The 14,906-nt window shown below is 40.8% G+C and overlaps 1 protein-coding gene across 1 annotated transcript in view; it reads left to right on the top strand.

Moving 5' to 3' along the window:
* USH2A (usherin) overlaps positions 1-14,906 on the top strand; it is a 681,643-nt gene that overhangs the window by 650,183 nt on the left and 16,554 nt on the right. Inside the window, exons 64-66 of the mRNA XM_045081155.1 lie at positions 10,343-10,549; positions 13,493-13,731; positions 14,676-14,884. Of these exons, the coding sequence (XP_044937090.1) occupies positions 10,343-10,549; positions 13,493-13,731; positions 14,676-14,884 (655 nt within the window). The remainder of the gene's footprint in view (positions 1-10,342; positions 10,550-13,492; positions 13,732-14,675; positions 14,885-14,906) is intronic.

Below are 14,906 nucleotides of genomic sequence, written 5' to 3'. Positions count from 1 at the left end.
GTTCTCTCCTTGATGCCGACAGCATGTTTGTAACGGGAACCGGAAGTAAAATTCTTTTCTCTGAAGAATCCAGTGAATTGCTCCAATGTTTCCTTTCGCTTAGACTTTGGGTTGCATTTGAGAAATTTTCATTAATAATAAGGGAAAATAGAGAATGCCATCCAAGATTTAAACGTTGATGTAGAAACAATATTTTTCAAAAGTCAAATGTATATTTGCTCTGACACTCAAAATTTTAGAGCAGAGTAGTACCTGGAGAAAGACACACAGAGGTGTGGCCTAAACTCGAAATGCAGTGAAGGGTCTTCCGGTTGCAGAATTGCTGCTTAGTCCCACTTTCTCTTCCAAGCAGTCAAGTCACTCTCTCCTAACTTTTCACATGAATAATATAATAACCGTTACTATTTTTTTGTGCTCACGATGTGATATGTTAAGAGCTTTACATATATTAACTCATAACAACCATTTGAGATAAAGACTATTGCTAGTAATAACATTTAGAAATAGGATGCTTGGCAAGATTTGCAAGATTGTTAACACGTCCCGGGATACAGCTGGTGAGTGGAAGAGCTTGACTTTGAAGCTGAGATTAAGGTTCCAAAGGCTGTGTCCTGAAACCCACCCCATGGTTGCTCCAAATGGGATTTATATACAGCTCAGGGGCTTTCAAAATCTTGATAAGATATCTAGAGGGGAGAGGGTGGTGGGTATTAAGGAGGCACAGATTGCATGGAGCGTGGGGTATTACATGCAAACAATGAATCATGGAACACTACATCAAAAACTAACGACATACTATATGGTGAATAACATAACATAATAAAAAAAGATATTTATAAATGTATTTATCCACCAATCCACTCCTTGGAAACTTAAAGAGATGTTCTTACACAAAAACCTCAGTATAGTCCTGTGACATAGGTTTTCTTATTCCCTCTATATGATCAGGAGTCTGAATGACTGTGCAAGTCACCCAAGAAGTAGCAGAATCAGAGCTCAGACCCAAGCCCAGTAATTGTTCTGCTGAACCACAGCTTCTTCAGGTCACCCCCAGCAGGGGCATGAATCCTGACCCGGCAAAGGTAAACTGACTCCGAATTTAATCCGGGCTACAGGATTCACTGGCTCTGTAGTCTCAGCAAGTACTTTAAACCCTCTAAGTCTTCGTTTCCTTACCCATAAAACTGGGGTGAAAAGACCGACCTCAGTAGGGTGGCTGTAATCTTTAAGTTAATTTAAAGGCCAAGGCATTGTCACTCATATATAAAATTAAAATCCAATAGATAAATTCATGAAAAGTCATCGATATCCAGTTATTTCTGTAAAAGGCACATCAGATGAAGCCAGTTCCCTGCTGGGAACCTTCCCTTGGCTTCCCATGAAATGCAGACTCCTCTCTGGTTCAACGGGGACTTTCCCTTGTCCGGGTCTGTTTTCATCTGATCGCGCTCTGGCCCTTCCTCGCCAAGCCTGGCCACACTAGCCTTCTGGAGAACACAACCGCAGGGACTTGCCACTTGCTCTTCTTTTGCCCAGAATGTTTTCCCCCTAGTTCTTCACATGGTGGCCTCCTTCTTGCCCTTAGTGATCATCATCTCCGGAGAGAACCTTCTGAGTAGTTCAGCCATTCTCTGCTCTGCTGCTGTATCTTGTATGGTTTAAACTACCAGTTGTTACCTTTCGAACACATATTACCCATTCGTTTTGTGCTTGTTTATTTACTGCCTCTCCCCACCCAGATGTTAACTCCAGCCTTGTTCACTGTCGTCTCCTTAACTCCTAGAACGGTGTCCGGCACATGGGATGGTTCAGTCAATATCTATTGGATTAACGGATGATTAAATAACCTCACCTAGTTAGCTGTACTGTTACTTCCGAAAATGTTAATCATAATTGGTGACTGTGATCCTAGCTTACTCTAGCAACTTACTGTGGAGAATATATGTGCGTCCAGTGTTATATTGGTAGGGTATGGCTATTATTTTAGTTAATATAATGGACTTTCACTACCTTTACATGTCTGGGGCAGTATGGAAAGTATGTGTATACTGTTTGCTTCTGTGTAACATGCCATAGTGTTTAAACATGGTAAGTGTGAGCAGGAATGGACGCCATGATGTTTGTGGTAATTCCCACCATCTCGCTTTGAGGCTGCTCTCTGAAAACAGCAGCCAGTCCCTGCAGGGTTCTACGGCAGTCCCAGAGCAGGAAGTCAAACACTTGGAAGATGTGCCCAGGTCTTCCCTCAATGACCTTATGTAGAGACAGTTCAGCGTTTGGGCTTTTATATCACGTACCTGTGCTGGAAATCCAGCCCTACCACTTCCAAGTTGCAGAAATTTCTCTGTGCCTATTTCCTCATGCAAACCAGGGACAATATAACACCAACTCAATAGGATTGTTGGAAGGATGAAATAAATTAGTACATATAATACACTTATAAAAGTGCAGGTGCTCAGTGAACCCATTAACTACTTTTATGTATCGTCCGTGAGAGCTGGATGGAACTGGGTTCCCATTTTCTCGCAGGGAGAACAGATAGAGGCAATAAAAAGTAGTACGTGATAAATTCCAAGTTCTCATTATTATCACTAAAATCAAATCGAGGCTAATTTTAGGATTTCCCACTAACACTGAAGCCGGTTTTCCCTCCCTCATATTCATATATATTGAGTGACTCCAAAGACCAAGGCAGTGTGCTAAGCCCGAGTGACAGAAGACCCCCATTTCTAGAAGGAATGTGTCATAGAATTTCTTCAGTAGCTTCACATCTCTGAATTTCAAAAGTACCAGTAGAAAGGAAGGCAATGTCTTATTGCACCCTTCTTCCCCAGGGTCCCAGAATTCAATTAAAATCATGCTCCATCTTGTCTGATCCAAAGTGTTTCAGATGAAAGGAACCTGCAATACAGGGACTCTATCTGTAGAAGTAGAACTATAATATATCCAGTAAAGTGTCATGCAAACAGAGATGCTGAAAAAGTCCATTTGATGATGAAAGAAAATCAGACAGATAGAGAGTTAAATAGACAGCTACACAGAGCTTTTCAGCAGGCTAATCCTTTATGACTATAGCCTATTGGACCTCTCATGAAATAAAATAATCTTGTAATCATGTAATTTCAGATTTATGGCCTGCTCTTTTTAGCTATGAGTCTCTGTAACCACAATTCTGGCAAAGCCTGTTTTGGCATATTGCTATTCAAACATATTCGAAACCCACGACAGGCTACCCTTTAAAAAGGCATTAGTGTAAGTGCCATGGGAAAATATAATGCAAGGTTGTAGATGAATTGATATGATTTCCTTGATTGTATCTTTTTATTTATGAGGCATAATTTATGAGCACTGGAGAACAAACTGCAATGAGTGATGACTAACTACAGCCAAAGTCATAAATCAGGAGCAGTGAAAGAAGTGGTGATTTTGATCGAATCTATTGAATTAGCTGTTGGCCTTAGCCAATACAGGTATTGGAAAGACCTTTTTAATATCTATTTGTCTCCCTCATGGGAATGTGATGACAATCTCATTACACACCCCTAGGAAACAAATAGTTTAATTGTTTGTCTGTTAACAGGCAACCTATTTACTTTACTTATTAATTACTGGCATATGGACATTCGTGTTGGGTTTTGTTTATTTCCGATGTGTAGTGTCACAAAAATATATTCACGTTTTCTAGATTTAGAAAGAATGAAGTTGCTTCCCTAGTGCTGTTCGATAAGAATATGTCATCAGGATTGTTGAAACGCTTTGGTGCTATCCAAAATGGTCATTATTCCACAAGGAAGTGTTACAGTGTATCACAGAAGTTGCAAAGGATTCAAAAATGCCTCCAAATCTGAATTCTCTGAGAGTAACAGTTATAATACAACTCTTCTAATAAGCAGCCTGGAAAAAGAACAAAATCTCAAATTGCTCCAAAGGCAAGAACAGTCACTTACCTTAGAAAGCAACAAATTAGAAGTTTTCTGTGAAAGATCACTGGCTGACTTTGGTTATTCCTGTGTTCCATTTTTGTATGGAAAATGAGCGTGAATATAAGAAAACAGACATCACGGAGCTGTTCCCTGAGCTTTAACAAGACTTGTAGCATGATGATCTCTTAGCCAAAAGAATCATAAAATATTTTTACAACTGAGGAGATTTGTTTATGATACGATAATGGAAAAACACATCAGGAAATCCCTGGAGATTTACATTAAGACTTTCTCTTTGTCGGGGTGCCCGGGTAGCTCAGTGGGTTAAGCCTCTGCCTTCAGCTCAGGTCATGATCCTAGGGTACTGGGATCTAGCCCCGATCAGGCTCTCTGCTCAGCAGGGAGCCCATTTCTCCCCCCTCTCTCCCTGCCTCTTGCCTGCTTGTGATCTCTCTGTCAAATAAATAAACAGAATCTTAAAAAAAAAAAAAAAAAAAAAAAGAATTTCTCTTTGCATTAAGACTATACTTGTAAAATATCAGTCCTAAGGAATGTTACTTCAGAAAGCTACAAAGTACCAAAGCTTCCTGTAAGACAAAGCACTGAACTCTACAGCTGAGTATAGGACTTGGGTTAAAGGATAACTAGCACAGTAACATAAGCACCCAATGAGCTACCGCTCTGGGAAGATTGTGAGATCCATCTCCCTTTCCCCTGTCCTCTGCAGAGTCATGGCTCCTTCTCTGTCTCTTTCACAATAATTATTACAAATATTTCTGTTCACACATTTTTGCTTCCCTTTTGGAAGCAAATTAAAAGGAGAAATGTGTTGAGAGGAGTTGGGAGCATTTAGAATAATACACTGCAAGGGGAAAATGGATCCACCATATTTCAGAAATATCAGGATTTCAAGAAAATCACACCTGGAGTGAACACTAGGTAGCAAATGGTCATTCTACAAAGCTAATGAACTCTGGTTCTCTTTGGAACCATGACCACTGTAATAAAATCTATGATGATTATTGCAGCTGTAACATCTGCAAACAGGTACATGCTTTGTGGTTTTTTGAAGGGGTGAAAAAAATGACAAAAGAAATGCATAGTACAGCTCTAAACAGACATCATTTGATAGAAATTTTAAATGTATAGTGCTGAGATTACTGTAGCTCATGCGATAGAGAATAGTTTCCTGTGTTTTTCAAACAATCTTGGGCACAAGAATCACTTGGAAATGTGTTGGAAAGACAGAATCCAAGGTTATTTATGCCACAAACTCTGATATAGGTACCCAAAATGATTTTGACGATTGTGGCCAAGGAACACTTTTTGACAAAGGCTCCTCTAATGGAAGATTTCTAGAAGGCAGTTTTAAACAGAAAAGAGACAATTAAACCTGTTTCCACAGCAGTGGGATTTTGGCAGCTTGGTGGCTGTTGTCACTAGGTAACCTAAATTTTTTAAGGCAAAGTACAGTCATTAGTCCTGGAGGGGGGCAGGTAATAAATAAAAGAACAAGTTCATTTCTTTAATGGACAGTAACATAAAGATGGCAATAGTCACTGTTTAGATTTTTTTAATTAGATTGAAAACAAAAATATAAACAGAAATTAATCTACTGTTTTTCTAGTTGATTATAGAATTTGTGGTTAAATGGATTTAATTGTTTTGTTTTTATCCAAATAGCTCATCTGTGTTTTCTATGACATCTTCTTACATTATAACTCTTGTCATGGTTACCACGCAAAACTTAGAGAAGAGAACACCCCAACTCAGTCAGTCCCAACTTGTTCTTGTTTGTAAATCTCTTCATTGGGAGGTTCCTAACTCTTACAGCTACAATTGTGTGTGTGTGTGGGTGCACGCACACAAGTGTTCACTAAACATAAATAATAAACTGCTTTAGTGAAAACTTTAATCATATGTTTATTATAAGAGAGTAAATATGTTCAGCTGGATACTGTAGGAATAAGGATATTGTGAACAAATTTAAAAATGGAGTATCCTTAATTTTTGTCACTTTGATTTGAAATTCACAAACTTTACTTGCTCCCACCCCAACGATATGTCCCATATTTTCTGTGAGCAACCCACACAGAAAAAGCACATTTTTGTTCCCAATGATCATCACAGGAAATCTTGTGTCACAAACCAGATGGACTGGCTTGTCAGTTAGGTAAAAGGTAAATAAATAGGTGGTAATGGATGGATGGATGGATGGTTGGATGGATGGATGGATGAATGGGTGGATGAATTAGATAGATGAGAGAAAGAAAGAATAGAGATCGATACAGTAGGCCACTCCATGTTTACAAGACATTCTTTTTTCTTGATTTTTATATTGGTTCATTAAAATAAAAGATCAGGTCATATTACTCAAAATTTCCCATGTAGGATCTCTGCTTCTTCTTTCTCCACCCTATAAAGATGGACTCAAATCTTGGACTCATTGTTTCTCAGTAGAAATCATAAGCATATCTGTTAGCATTTTTTAAGACTTATTTATTTATTTTAGAGAGAGAGAGAGCCCACACAAGTGGAAGGGGCAGAGGGAGAGAGAATCCCAAGCCAACTCCATGCTCGGTGTAGAGCCCAACTCAGGAATCAATCTGAGATTGGGACCTGAGCTAAAACCGAGTGGGATGCTCAACCAACTGAGCCACCCAGGGGCCCCTCTGTTAGCACTTTTATTCTGAACCCCGAACTACTATACTTCAGTACCTTGTTTCTTGCTTCACTGAGCATAGGCAGAAATCCACACAATTTTAGGGTAAAGGACTTTTTGCCTCAATAGACGAACAGGATGCCATTGACAGTTTCTTTTTTTTTTACTTTTCTTCTGGCTGTTTGGTATAACAGAAACACTGCCTTGTGGGACAAGTTTTGTGAAATCCATAATTCTTCATTATTTCAGTCAGCTTTCTCTTCATTGTAACTGCTTTCATTTCCAGAGTAGCTCATGTAAATAGGCTGATCCTGCTTTGCATAAACACGTTGATTTATATGAATGCTATTTTGATCTCAAATTGATTGAATACTAAAAAGAAAGACTAAGAAAAAGAGCACTATATTATGAAGGTCTCCCATCAAAGACAAAAGACACCGAGTCTTATATTTATTCTGAGTTAATGATGAAGAATTTCAGATTGCCTATTTTTAAGAATAGAACATTTCTACAGAAATACAGGGAAACACTATAATACTGAGGCTCAAATGTTTTAAAATACCATGGATTAAATCACATTTTGGAAATATGACTTCAGCCCGTAAAAATTCCTCTAAGACAGGAAGGTATAAGGTTTAGTTTTTATCTGATAACACCAGCATTAAAAAGCCTTGATGGTATTCATAATACTACAACTACATCAAAAACAAAATCAAAGCAAATGTTCATAATCTGGGGCCAGACCTATACTAAGCACTTTCTATGAGTTATACTTATTTCATTTTTTTTTTCAACATCCCCATACCCGCACTGCTGCTGTCTCCTATTGGTGCTCAGTAATTAACAACTTGCTGAATTTTTATTTTATTACATCTACTTTTATTTTCCTCCTTGTTTTCTTTCCCATCCATTGTGGCCTCTACTAAAACTCTATATTCCCTTTATTTAATTAAATAAGGAGGTCATTCATCTGAGGTAGCTCTACTGCTTTAAAGGCCTATATAAACAAACCAAAATCTAAGCTGGTCAGTGGTTAAGATTACAAAATGACAACCCTAAGAATATCTCCTCTAACACTGCCAGTAGGCTTTGAGCTATAGCCAACCAAATATTTCCTTCCTTTGCTTCTGCTCTTTCCCTGTGGAAGTTTCTCCTCTGGTGTCTGTTGGCAAAGGGCTCCTAACCACTTCCGGTTTGGCGCTGCCCCATTAGAATTGTTTTTTGCTCAAATAAACTAAAAAAAAAAAAAAATTTAATATGCCTCAGTTTACCTCTTAATACCTTAAATCACCAAACAGAGGCCTACTCTTGGCAAAGAACTTGACATTAATATGTATACCTTATTTTGCATCCCTTCCCCAAGAATATTTTCTTTTCAAACTTTGTCACTCTCTGTGTAATAAAAAAGTGTTCTCTCCTACATCCTGGAAAGATATTTGCATTGAAGAGGTTGGTCTAGATGTCCATTGATGGACGGATAAATGGATGTGCTATTCATCAAAAAGAATGAATCTTACCATTTGCAATGATGGGGATGGAACTAAGCAAAATAAGTCAGTCAGAGAAAGACAAATACCATATGATTTCATCCCTATGTGGAATTTAAGAAACATATAGGGAGGGAAGGGAAAATAAAATAAGATGAAAACAGAGGAGACAAACCATAAGAGACTCTTAACTCTAGGAAACAAACAGGGTCGCTGGAAGGGAGGTGGTGGGGGGATGGGGTGACTGGGTGGCAGGCATGAAAGAGGACACGGGATGTAGTGAGCACTGGATTTTGTATGCAACTGATGAATCACTAAGTCCTACCCCTGAAATGAATAATACACTATCTGTTAACTAAATTAAAATTAAAAATTAAAAAATAAAATAAAATTAGATTACTTTTATGAGAAGTTTTTTAGAAGATCTTTGCAAATGAATAATGATTCTCTAAGTGTAAAAAAAAAAAAAGAGGTTGGTTTGGGGCTGACTGAGAATCCAGGGACTCTCTCATTAGCTCCAAAATCTGACCTCTTCACCAATAACCTCCAAGCCAGCTGTCCCTATGCCAAGGCTGACCTTTGCCCCTTCAGAGGGGACGAGAAGAGCAGCTGCAGTCACAGTGTGGTTTCCATGAAACGTCCTTCCGTTGCTAAGACAGTGCGCTGCTCCCTACTTCCCTGCGCCCAGGAAAATAAGCACGCCCTCGCCCTAGACAGCCTGGACCCCTCTATCCTCACAGGCTAACTTTCCCGACTCCAGAACTGCCAGTATGTGTCTAATGTCCATGATCCTGAGTGTCTTCCTTCTGCATCTGGCTGGCGTACGGTTTATTGGAAAGAGCAATAAGGGAGTTTATTGGAGAACAGAATTTTCATCTCAGCTTTGGTAACTTCCGTCACCACGAGAGCTGGCGTTTTCTGAGCTTCGATTTTCTCAGGGGTAAAGGAGGCTGAGCACACACTCTCCAGCCACCCTCCCAAGTTGTGTTGGGAGGACTGAGTCAGATAAGGCCTGTTAAAGGGTTTTGTAAATTGTAGACATTATACAAATGGGTGTGATTATTACATACCTGATGAGAAGAAAGTGGCAGAGCTCTAAAAAAAAAGGGTAAGTGCTGCTCTGGAAGGAGGTTAGTTGTCTCTTAAAAATGGGGCTTCTGGCAATCCTACCAGCGAGAGCCTGGGGAATTGCATTTGACAACAATTTGAGAGCAGTTCAACATCAGAAAGTTTATTCTTCCAGAGGAAACCACTAAGAAAAAAAAAAAGTGTGGAAACACTGAAAAAAGTTGGGCCTAAGTACCAAAAATCTTTCTGATGTCTGTTCTCTGGAAGATACTATTGATGCAAAAGTAGAAGAGACAAAAACAGAGCTAAGCTGTCATTGCAGAGTCATCTATGGTCTGACCCTAAGCTTCTCATAGTTTGAATGTTCTGCATGCTTTTTCAACCCTGCACACCTGGCAGATGGTGTACTGTAGAATCAAGCAAGTTCTCCAGACTTTAGAGCTCAGGACAAATAATTTATGTGTGTGTGTGTGTGTGTATGTATATATATATCCTGAACAAGAAAGATTTCTTGAAGTTAGATTTGCACAACATGAAAGCTTACTAAGGAATACTCCTACTCCTAAACACGCAGACAGTCTTCTTGTATTGCCATTTAGATCTATCATTCTGATTGATCACTGTGTAGTTGGCTGTTATTGGGCCTAATTTAACCCTATACACTCACACATCCATCTACTCTGTCTATTGTACCTGACATTCTACAAATTACTTACTCATGCAAATGACGACCTAAGGCAACCTTTTAGGATATTCGTGTTTAATTATACAAATGGTCCTTGATAAATAAGATTATACATCCTTCCATATGTTTATTCCCTCCTTGATGAAAGGAAAATTTAATTTTCATGCAGATTTGGTGGGGACAGTGTTTAAGAATTGCTGAGTTTTATGTCGTCTGCAGGTCCATTCAGGTTGCAAAAACTGACAAAATCACTCTGCACTCCACGCAGAGATGAGGAGCTTTTCATTAGGCTTTAATCAGCCTGCTGCACTCTGAAATTAGGGCTCCTAATCGGCCCTTTTTGTGTTCACGTGGCCAAAGGCAAAAAAGAGGAAGGACCTGATCTCCTCTGTGATTACAAAGTTGCAAGATCCAAGTTCATCTCATTCTGTTGTGTTTGGTTGCTTTGGGTTGCCAACTTCTCTTTCAGCCTGAAGTTACCTTGCTTTTGAGTGGTCTTATCAATTTCTCTTTGGAGGTCTGGGCAGTGAATTCAGCAGGAAAAGCCCCCAGTCCCTGGACATGGTGTAAAACTGGGCCTGCCCCCCCAGAAGGTCTCAGGGCCCCCACGTTTCATGAAGTCTCTTCCACCCAAGCAGTGGTCCACATCAGCGCCCCTGGGAAGCCCAACGGAATCATCAGTCTCTACAGGCTGTTCTCCAACACCAGTGGATCAGAGACAGTGGTGAGTATCAGAGTACTCTGAACAAAAGTCCAGGACTGGTTAATTCTGTAAAAATAGACTATGGCTGCATGGCCTTTTCTTCTACTTGAGACTTCTTTCTTCCCCATCTGTTCTCCATTACCCATGATGAACTCAGCACAAAGATCCATTGGAGAGAAATGGTGAGTGTTAGGAAGCATACAGCAACTATGTAAGTATTCAGGGACAGAAGTGCTAAAGGTGTTAAAGACTCCACAAATGTAAGAAACCTAGGACTATAGTGACAATTAATTTAATTGGAAAATGCATGTCAAGTATTGACCTACAGTAATGGGTCAACATATGGCCATTGTTGGTGGTGAAAATGTTAATATGAGAAAAAAAAAATAGAGCAAAGACTATCCTTGGAATCCCCATTCTGGCATGAGCAGATCTCTAAAAACACACTGAAAACTCCATCTTTCTTTTGGTGACTTCAAGAAAGTTCCAGTGCTTTAGAAGAGAGCAGAAGAGCTTAGCCAACACATTGTGCATTGGCACGTTGGGGTACACACCGGACAGTTTAGAGAAATCATCTTTCACACTGTGTTTTAACGAAGCCACTGGCTGAAGAGACCCTAATAATGAACTAGACCAGTTCCTACATTATTTATACAAAGAGTCTGACAGCCAGAAGGAGGAAGCGTCTTCTCTGTGTATAACACAGAGAAGTATGTAACACTCTCTTGTTTCTTGTACATGTAGATTATAACTTTGTTCACACACACAAAACAACCTCATGACAAGTTGTGCAGATCCTACTATGACATTATAAATTATTTAGAACAATTTGGGGAACAGTTTGGATCAGTGTGGAGAAATCCTCTGAGGCCAGTGTTCCAGGTATTGAAACACAATTTCAGAAGACAACTTGCAAGGAAGGAGGTCTCGTATTGAATGTTAAAAGAATATTAGCATATCTTCTACAGGGCTTCGTATTCAATAAATATAGATGATGTAAATACAATCAACCCTTGATTATCCATGGTTATAAAATGATAATATTAATAAACTAAAATAATTTATATTTAGAGTGCATTGTATGCATTTTTTAAATAGCAGATAACTCTTCTTAATTACATGTTGCTTATATGAATGTAAAAATGCATATTCCAGTTTCTGAACTCTTTTGTTCCAAAGAGTTCTTAATAAAACCACAATGAGATTAAAAAAAATGTTCCAAGTAAACCAAAAAGTTTATAACACAATAAAGATAGTTGAGAAAAAGAATGTATTTCATATATACCAACACCGTTGGGGAAAAGATAGACTTTCAAGCTCTAGCATATACATAAAATATAAAAAACATAACATAGACAAATACATAAAATATATTTCAAGGCCTTAAATATTCACTCTAACATGGATCTGAGGGAAATTTCGGCCCAAAAAACACATACAGATAACAATGACAAAGTATGGACCTTTGTGAATATTAACTACAACTATAATTGAAATACAGATTTTGTTTTTTGAAAAGGCATTATTCTCATGGTCACAGAATTTGATCAGTATTTTGTGGCTTTCTGTTGGTGGGAATGCAAGCTGGTGCAGCCACTCTAAAAAACAGTATGGAGGTTCCTCAAAAAGTTAAAAATGGAACTACCCTATGACCCAGCAATTGCACTACTAGTTATTTACCCAAATGATACCAAAATACAAAGGGATACATGCATCCGATATTTATCGGATAGCTATCTAGAATAGCTAAATTATGGAAATAGCTCAAGTGTCCATTGACTGATGAATGGACAAAGAACACATAGTATAGATATACTGTGTAGTTGATTCAGCCTTAAAAAAAAGAATGAAATCTTGCTGTTGGTGGTGACATGGCTGGACCTAGAGAGTATTATGCTAAGTGGAATAAGCAGTCAGAGAAAGACAAATACCATATGACTTCACTCATAGGTGGAATTTAAAGATTTTATTTATTTATTTGTCAGACAGAGAGAGTGAGAGAGTGAACACAAGCAGGGGAGTGGTAGGTAGAGGGAGAAGCAGGCTCCCTGCTGAGCAGGGAGCCCAATGCAGGATTCAATCCCAGACCTTGGAATCATGACCTGAGCTGAAGGCAGACGGTTCACCACTGAGCCACCAAGGTGCCCCTCTTTGTGGAATTTAAGAAACAAAAATGATCATAAAAAAGAAGGAGAGAGGAAGACCAAGAAACAGCTTCTTAATTATAGAGGACAAACTGCCAGAGGGGAGGTGTGAGGGGATACATGAAATAGGTGATGGGGACTAAGGAGTGCGCACCCTGTGATGAGCACGGGGCATTGAATGGAGGTGAGCCACTAAATCCTACACCTGAAACTAATGCTACACTCTATGTTAACTGGAATTTAAATAAAAATCTGAAATAGATATTTTGCGGGGTGCCTGGGTGGTGCAGTCGGTGGCACTTCTGACTTGGTCTTGTCTCAGGTCATGATGATGGGGTACTGAGATTGAGCCCCACGGAGGGCTCTGTGCTAAGTGTGGAGTCTGCTTGGGATTCTTTCTCCCTCTCCCTTTGTCCCTCCTGCAGTGCACTTTCTCTCCATCTCTCAATAAATAAATAAATCTTTATATATTTTTTATTTTTGTAACTTTTATCATTGTATTTCATATATTATATATATTTTTTGTATGTTTTGTGTCATATTCTATCATTTTTCCATAGGGATAAACACTATTATGCCTTGTGATTTCTATCCTGTTAGGTCTAACTTCTATTATGTCATCACATGTTTTGCGTGATTAAGTTAGGCCTTTCCAAGGAGCCGGGCAATTCTGAGGGCAAGTGCCACGCTAATGGCCCTGGGGCCTTTCCCAGGGCACAGAGCAGGGCCCTCCCTTTGTAGGAGCTGAGACGCGTGATCCGCAGGTGTCCATCGTCAGTGACCGCGGCTGGCCTCACGGAGTGTCCCCGTCTCCCCACAGCTGTCGGAAGGCGCGGCGGCCCAGCAGACCCTCCGCGGCCTGCAGCCCTTCAGCACGTACTGGGTGGGCGTGGAGGCCTGCACCTGCCTCGACTGCTGCAGCAGAGGGCCCACCGCCGAGCTGAGAACTCAGCCTGCTCCGCCCGCGGGACTGTCCTCTCCGCAGATCCAGGCGCTGTCCTCGAGGACAGCTTCGTTCCAGTGGAGCCCGCCCCTGCGCCCCAATGGAGTCATCCAAGGGTAAGGGACAGACGGGAGGACAGACGAGCTGCAGTGAGGCACTAGCACACGGAGCGGCCCCCTGCGGCCAAGCAGGCGGTACTTGTTGAGCAAACACTACGGCAAAACAGACGAGTCAATGGGTTTGAGCGTAATGTTCCCTGCCAAGTGTTTAAATCACAAAATCAACTAGTTAGGCGAACAACCAAATTGTCTTTAAGTGAGAAAGATGATGCGGTGCGTTTGCATTCAGTGATGAGGCTCCTCCTCGTGGGTCCCTGGAATAACACCCTGCGTAGGCCTCAGCTGGAACACAGGAAACGGCTGTGGTTAACTCAGAATTTCCTTGATCCAATTTAAGATGTCATGAACCGGGGCGCCTGGGTAGGTTAAGCCTCTGCCTTCAGCTCAGGTCATGATCCCAGGGTCCTGGGATTGAGCCCCGCGTGGGGCTTTCTGCTCAGCGGGGAGCCTGCTTCCTCCTCCTCCTCTCTCTCTCTGCCTACTTGTGATCTCTCTCTGTCAAATAAATAAATAAAATCTTAAAAGGTCATGAGCCACCGTTTGGAAAAACAAAGAAGGTATTTCACTCAAAATCATCTGGACAAAAAGATATTGTTTTGTTTTACTTGGTTGGTTGGTTTTCATTTATTTGTTTAAAAAAAAAAAAGACATTCTCTATTGTCAGCAGAGGACAGCAGTGTTACCTGTCTTCTCTGAAAAGAGAGACCTGTCTTCTGTCCACCAGCGAGGCCTGCTGGCCTCCGTGGGACGCACCCGCGAGCACGTGCAAGTCCCCCGGCTACACCCGCGGCCCGTTCCCGCAGAGGGTTGTGGAGACCAGCGTCCCGCAGGTGGGACTCAGAAAGAGCTGGTGGTTCTGTGAACACAAAATGTGTCCTCACAAAACATACCCGGTTTTCAAGGAAAGTGACACTAATCTTACGCCTGCTTTCTCCTTCTAGCTACGAGCTTCAGCTCTACCAGTCTTGCCCTCCGGATTTAGCCCTGCCATGTACCCCCGGCCAAGCAGAGACCAAGTACGCGGGGCCGGAGCCCACGGCCCGCCTGGAGGGCCTCCAGCCCTACACCACCTACAGCCTGCGGGTGGTGGCCCATAACGAGGTGGGCAGCGTGACTTCAGACTGGATCCGCTTCATCACCCAAAGGGAATGTGAGTAGAAGTGCTGCCACCA

This window comes from Mustela putorius, unplaced genomic scaffold (genome assembly GCF_011764305.1).
Source record: "Mustela putorius furo isolate JIRA1106 unplaced genomic scaffold, ASM1176430v1.1 tig00000508_pilon_pilon_pilon, whole genome shotgun sequence".
NCBI lineage: Eukaryota > Metazoa > Chordata > Mammalia > Carnivora > Mustelidae > Mustela > Mustela putorius.
The sequence above is the reverse complement of the archived record's forward strand: the minus strand, read 5'-3'. Positions and strand labels throughout refer to the sequence as shown.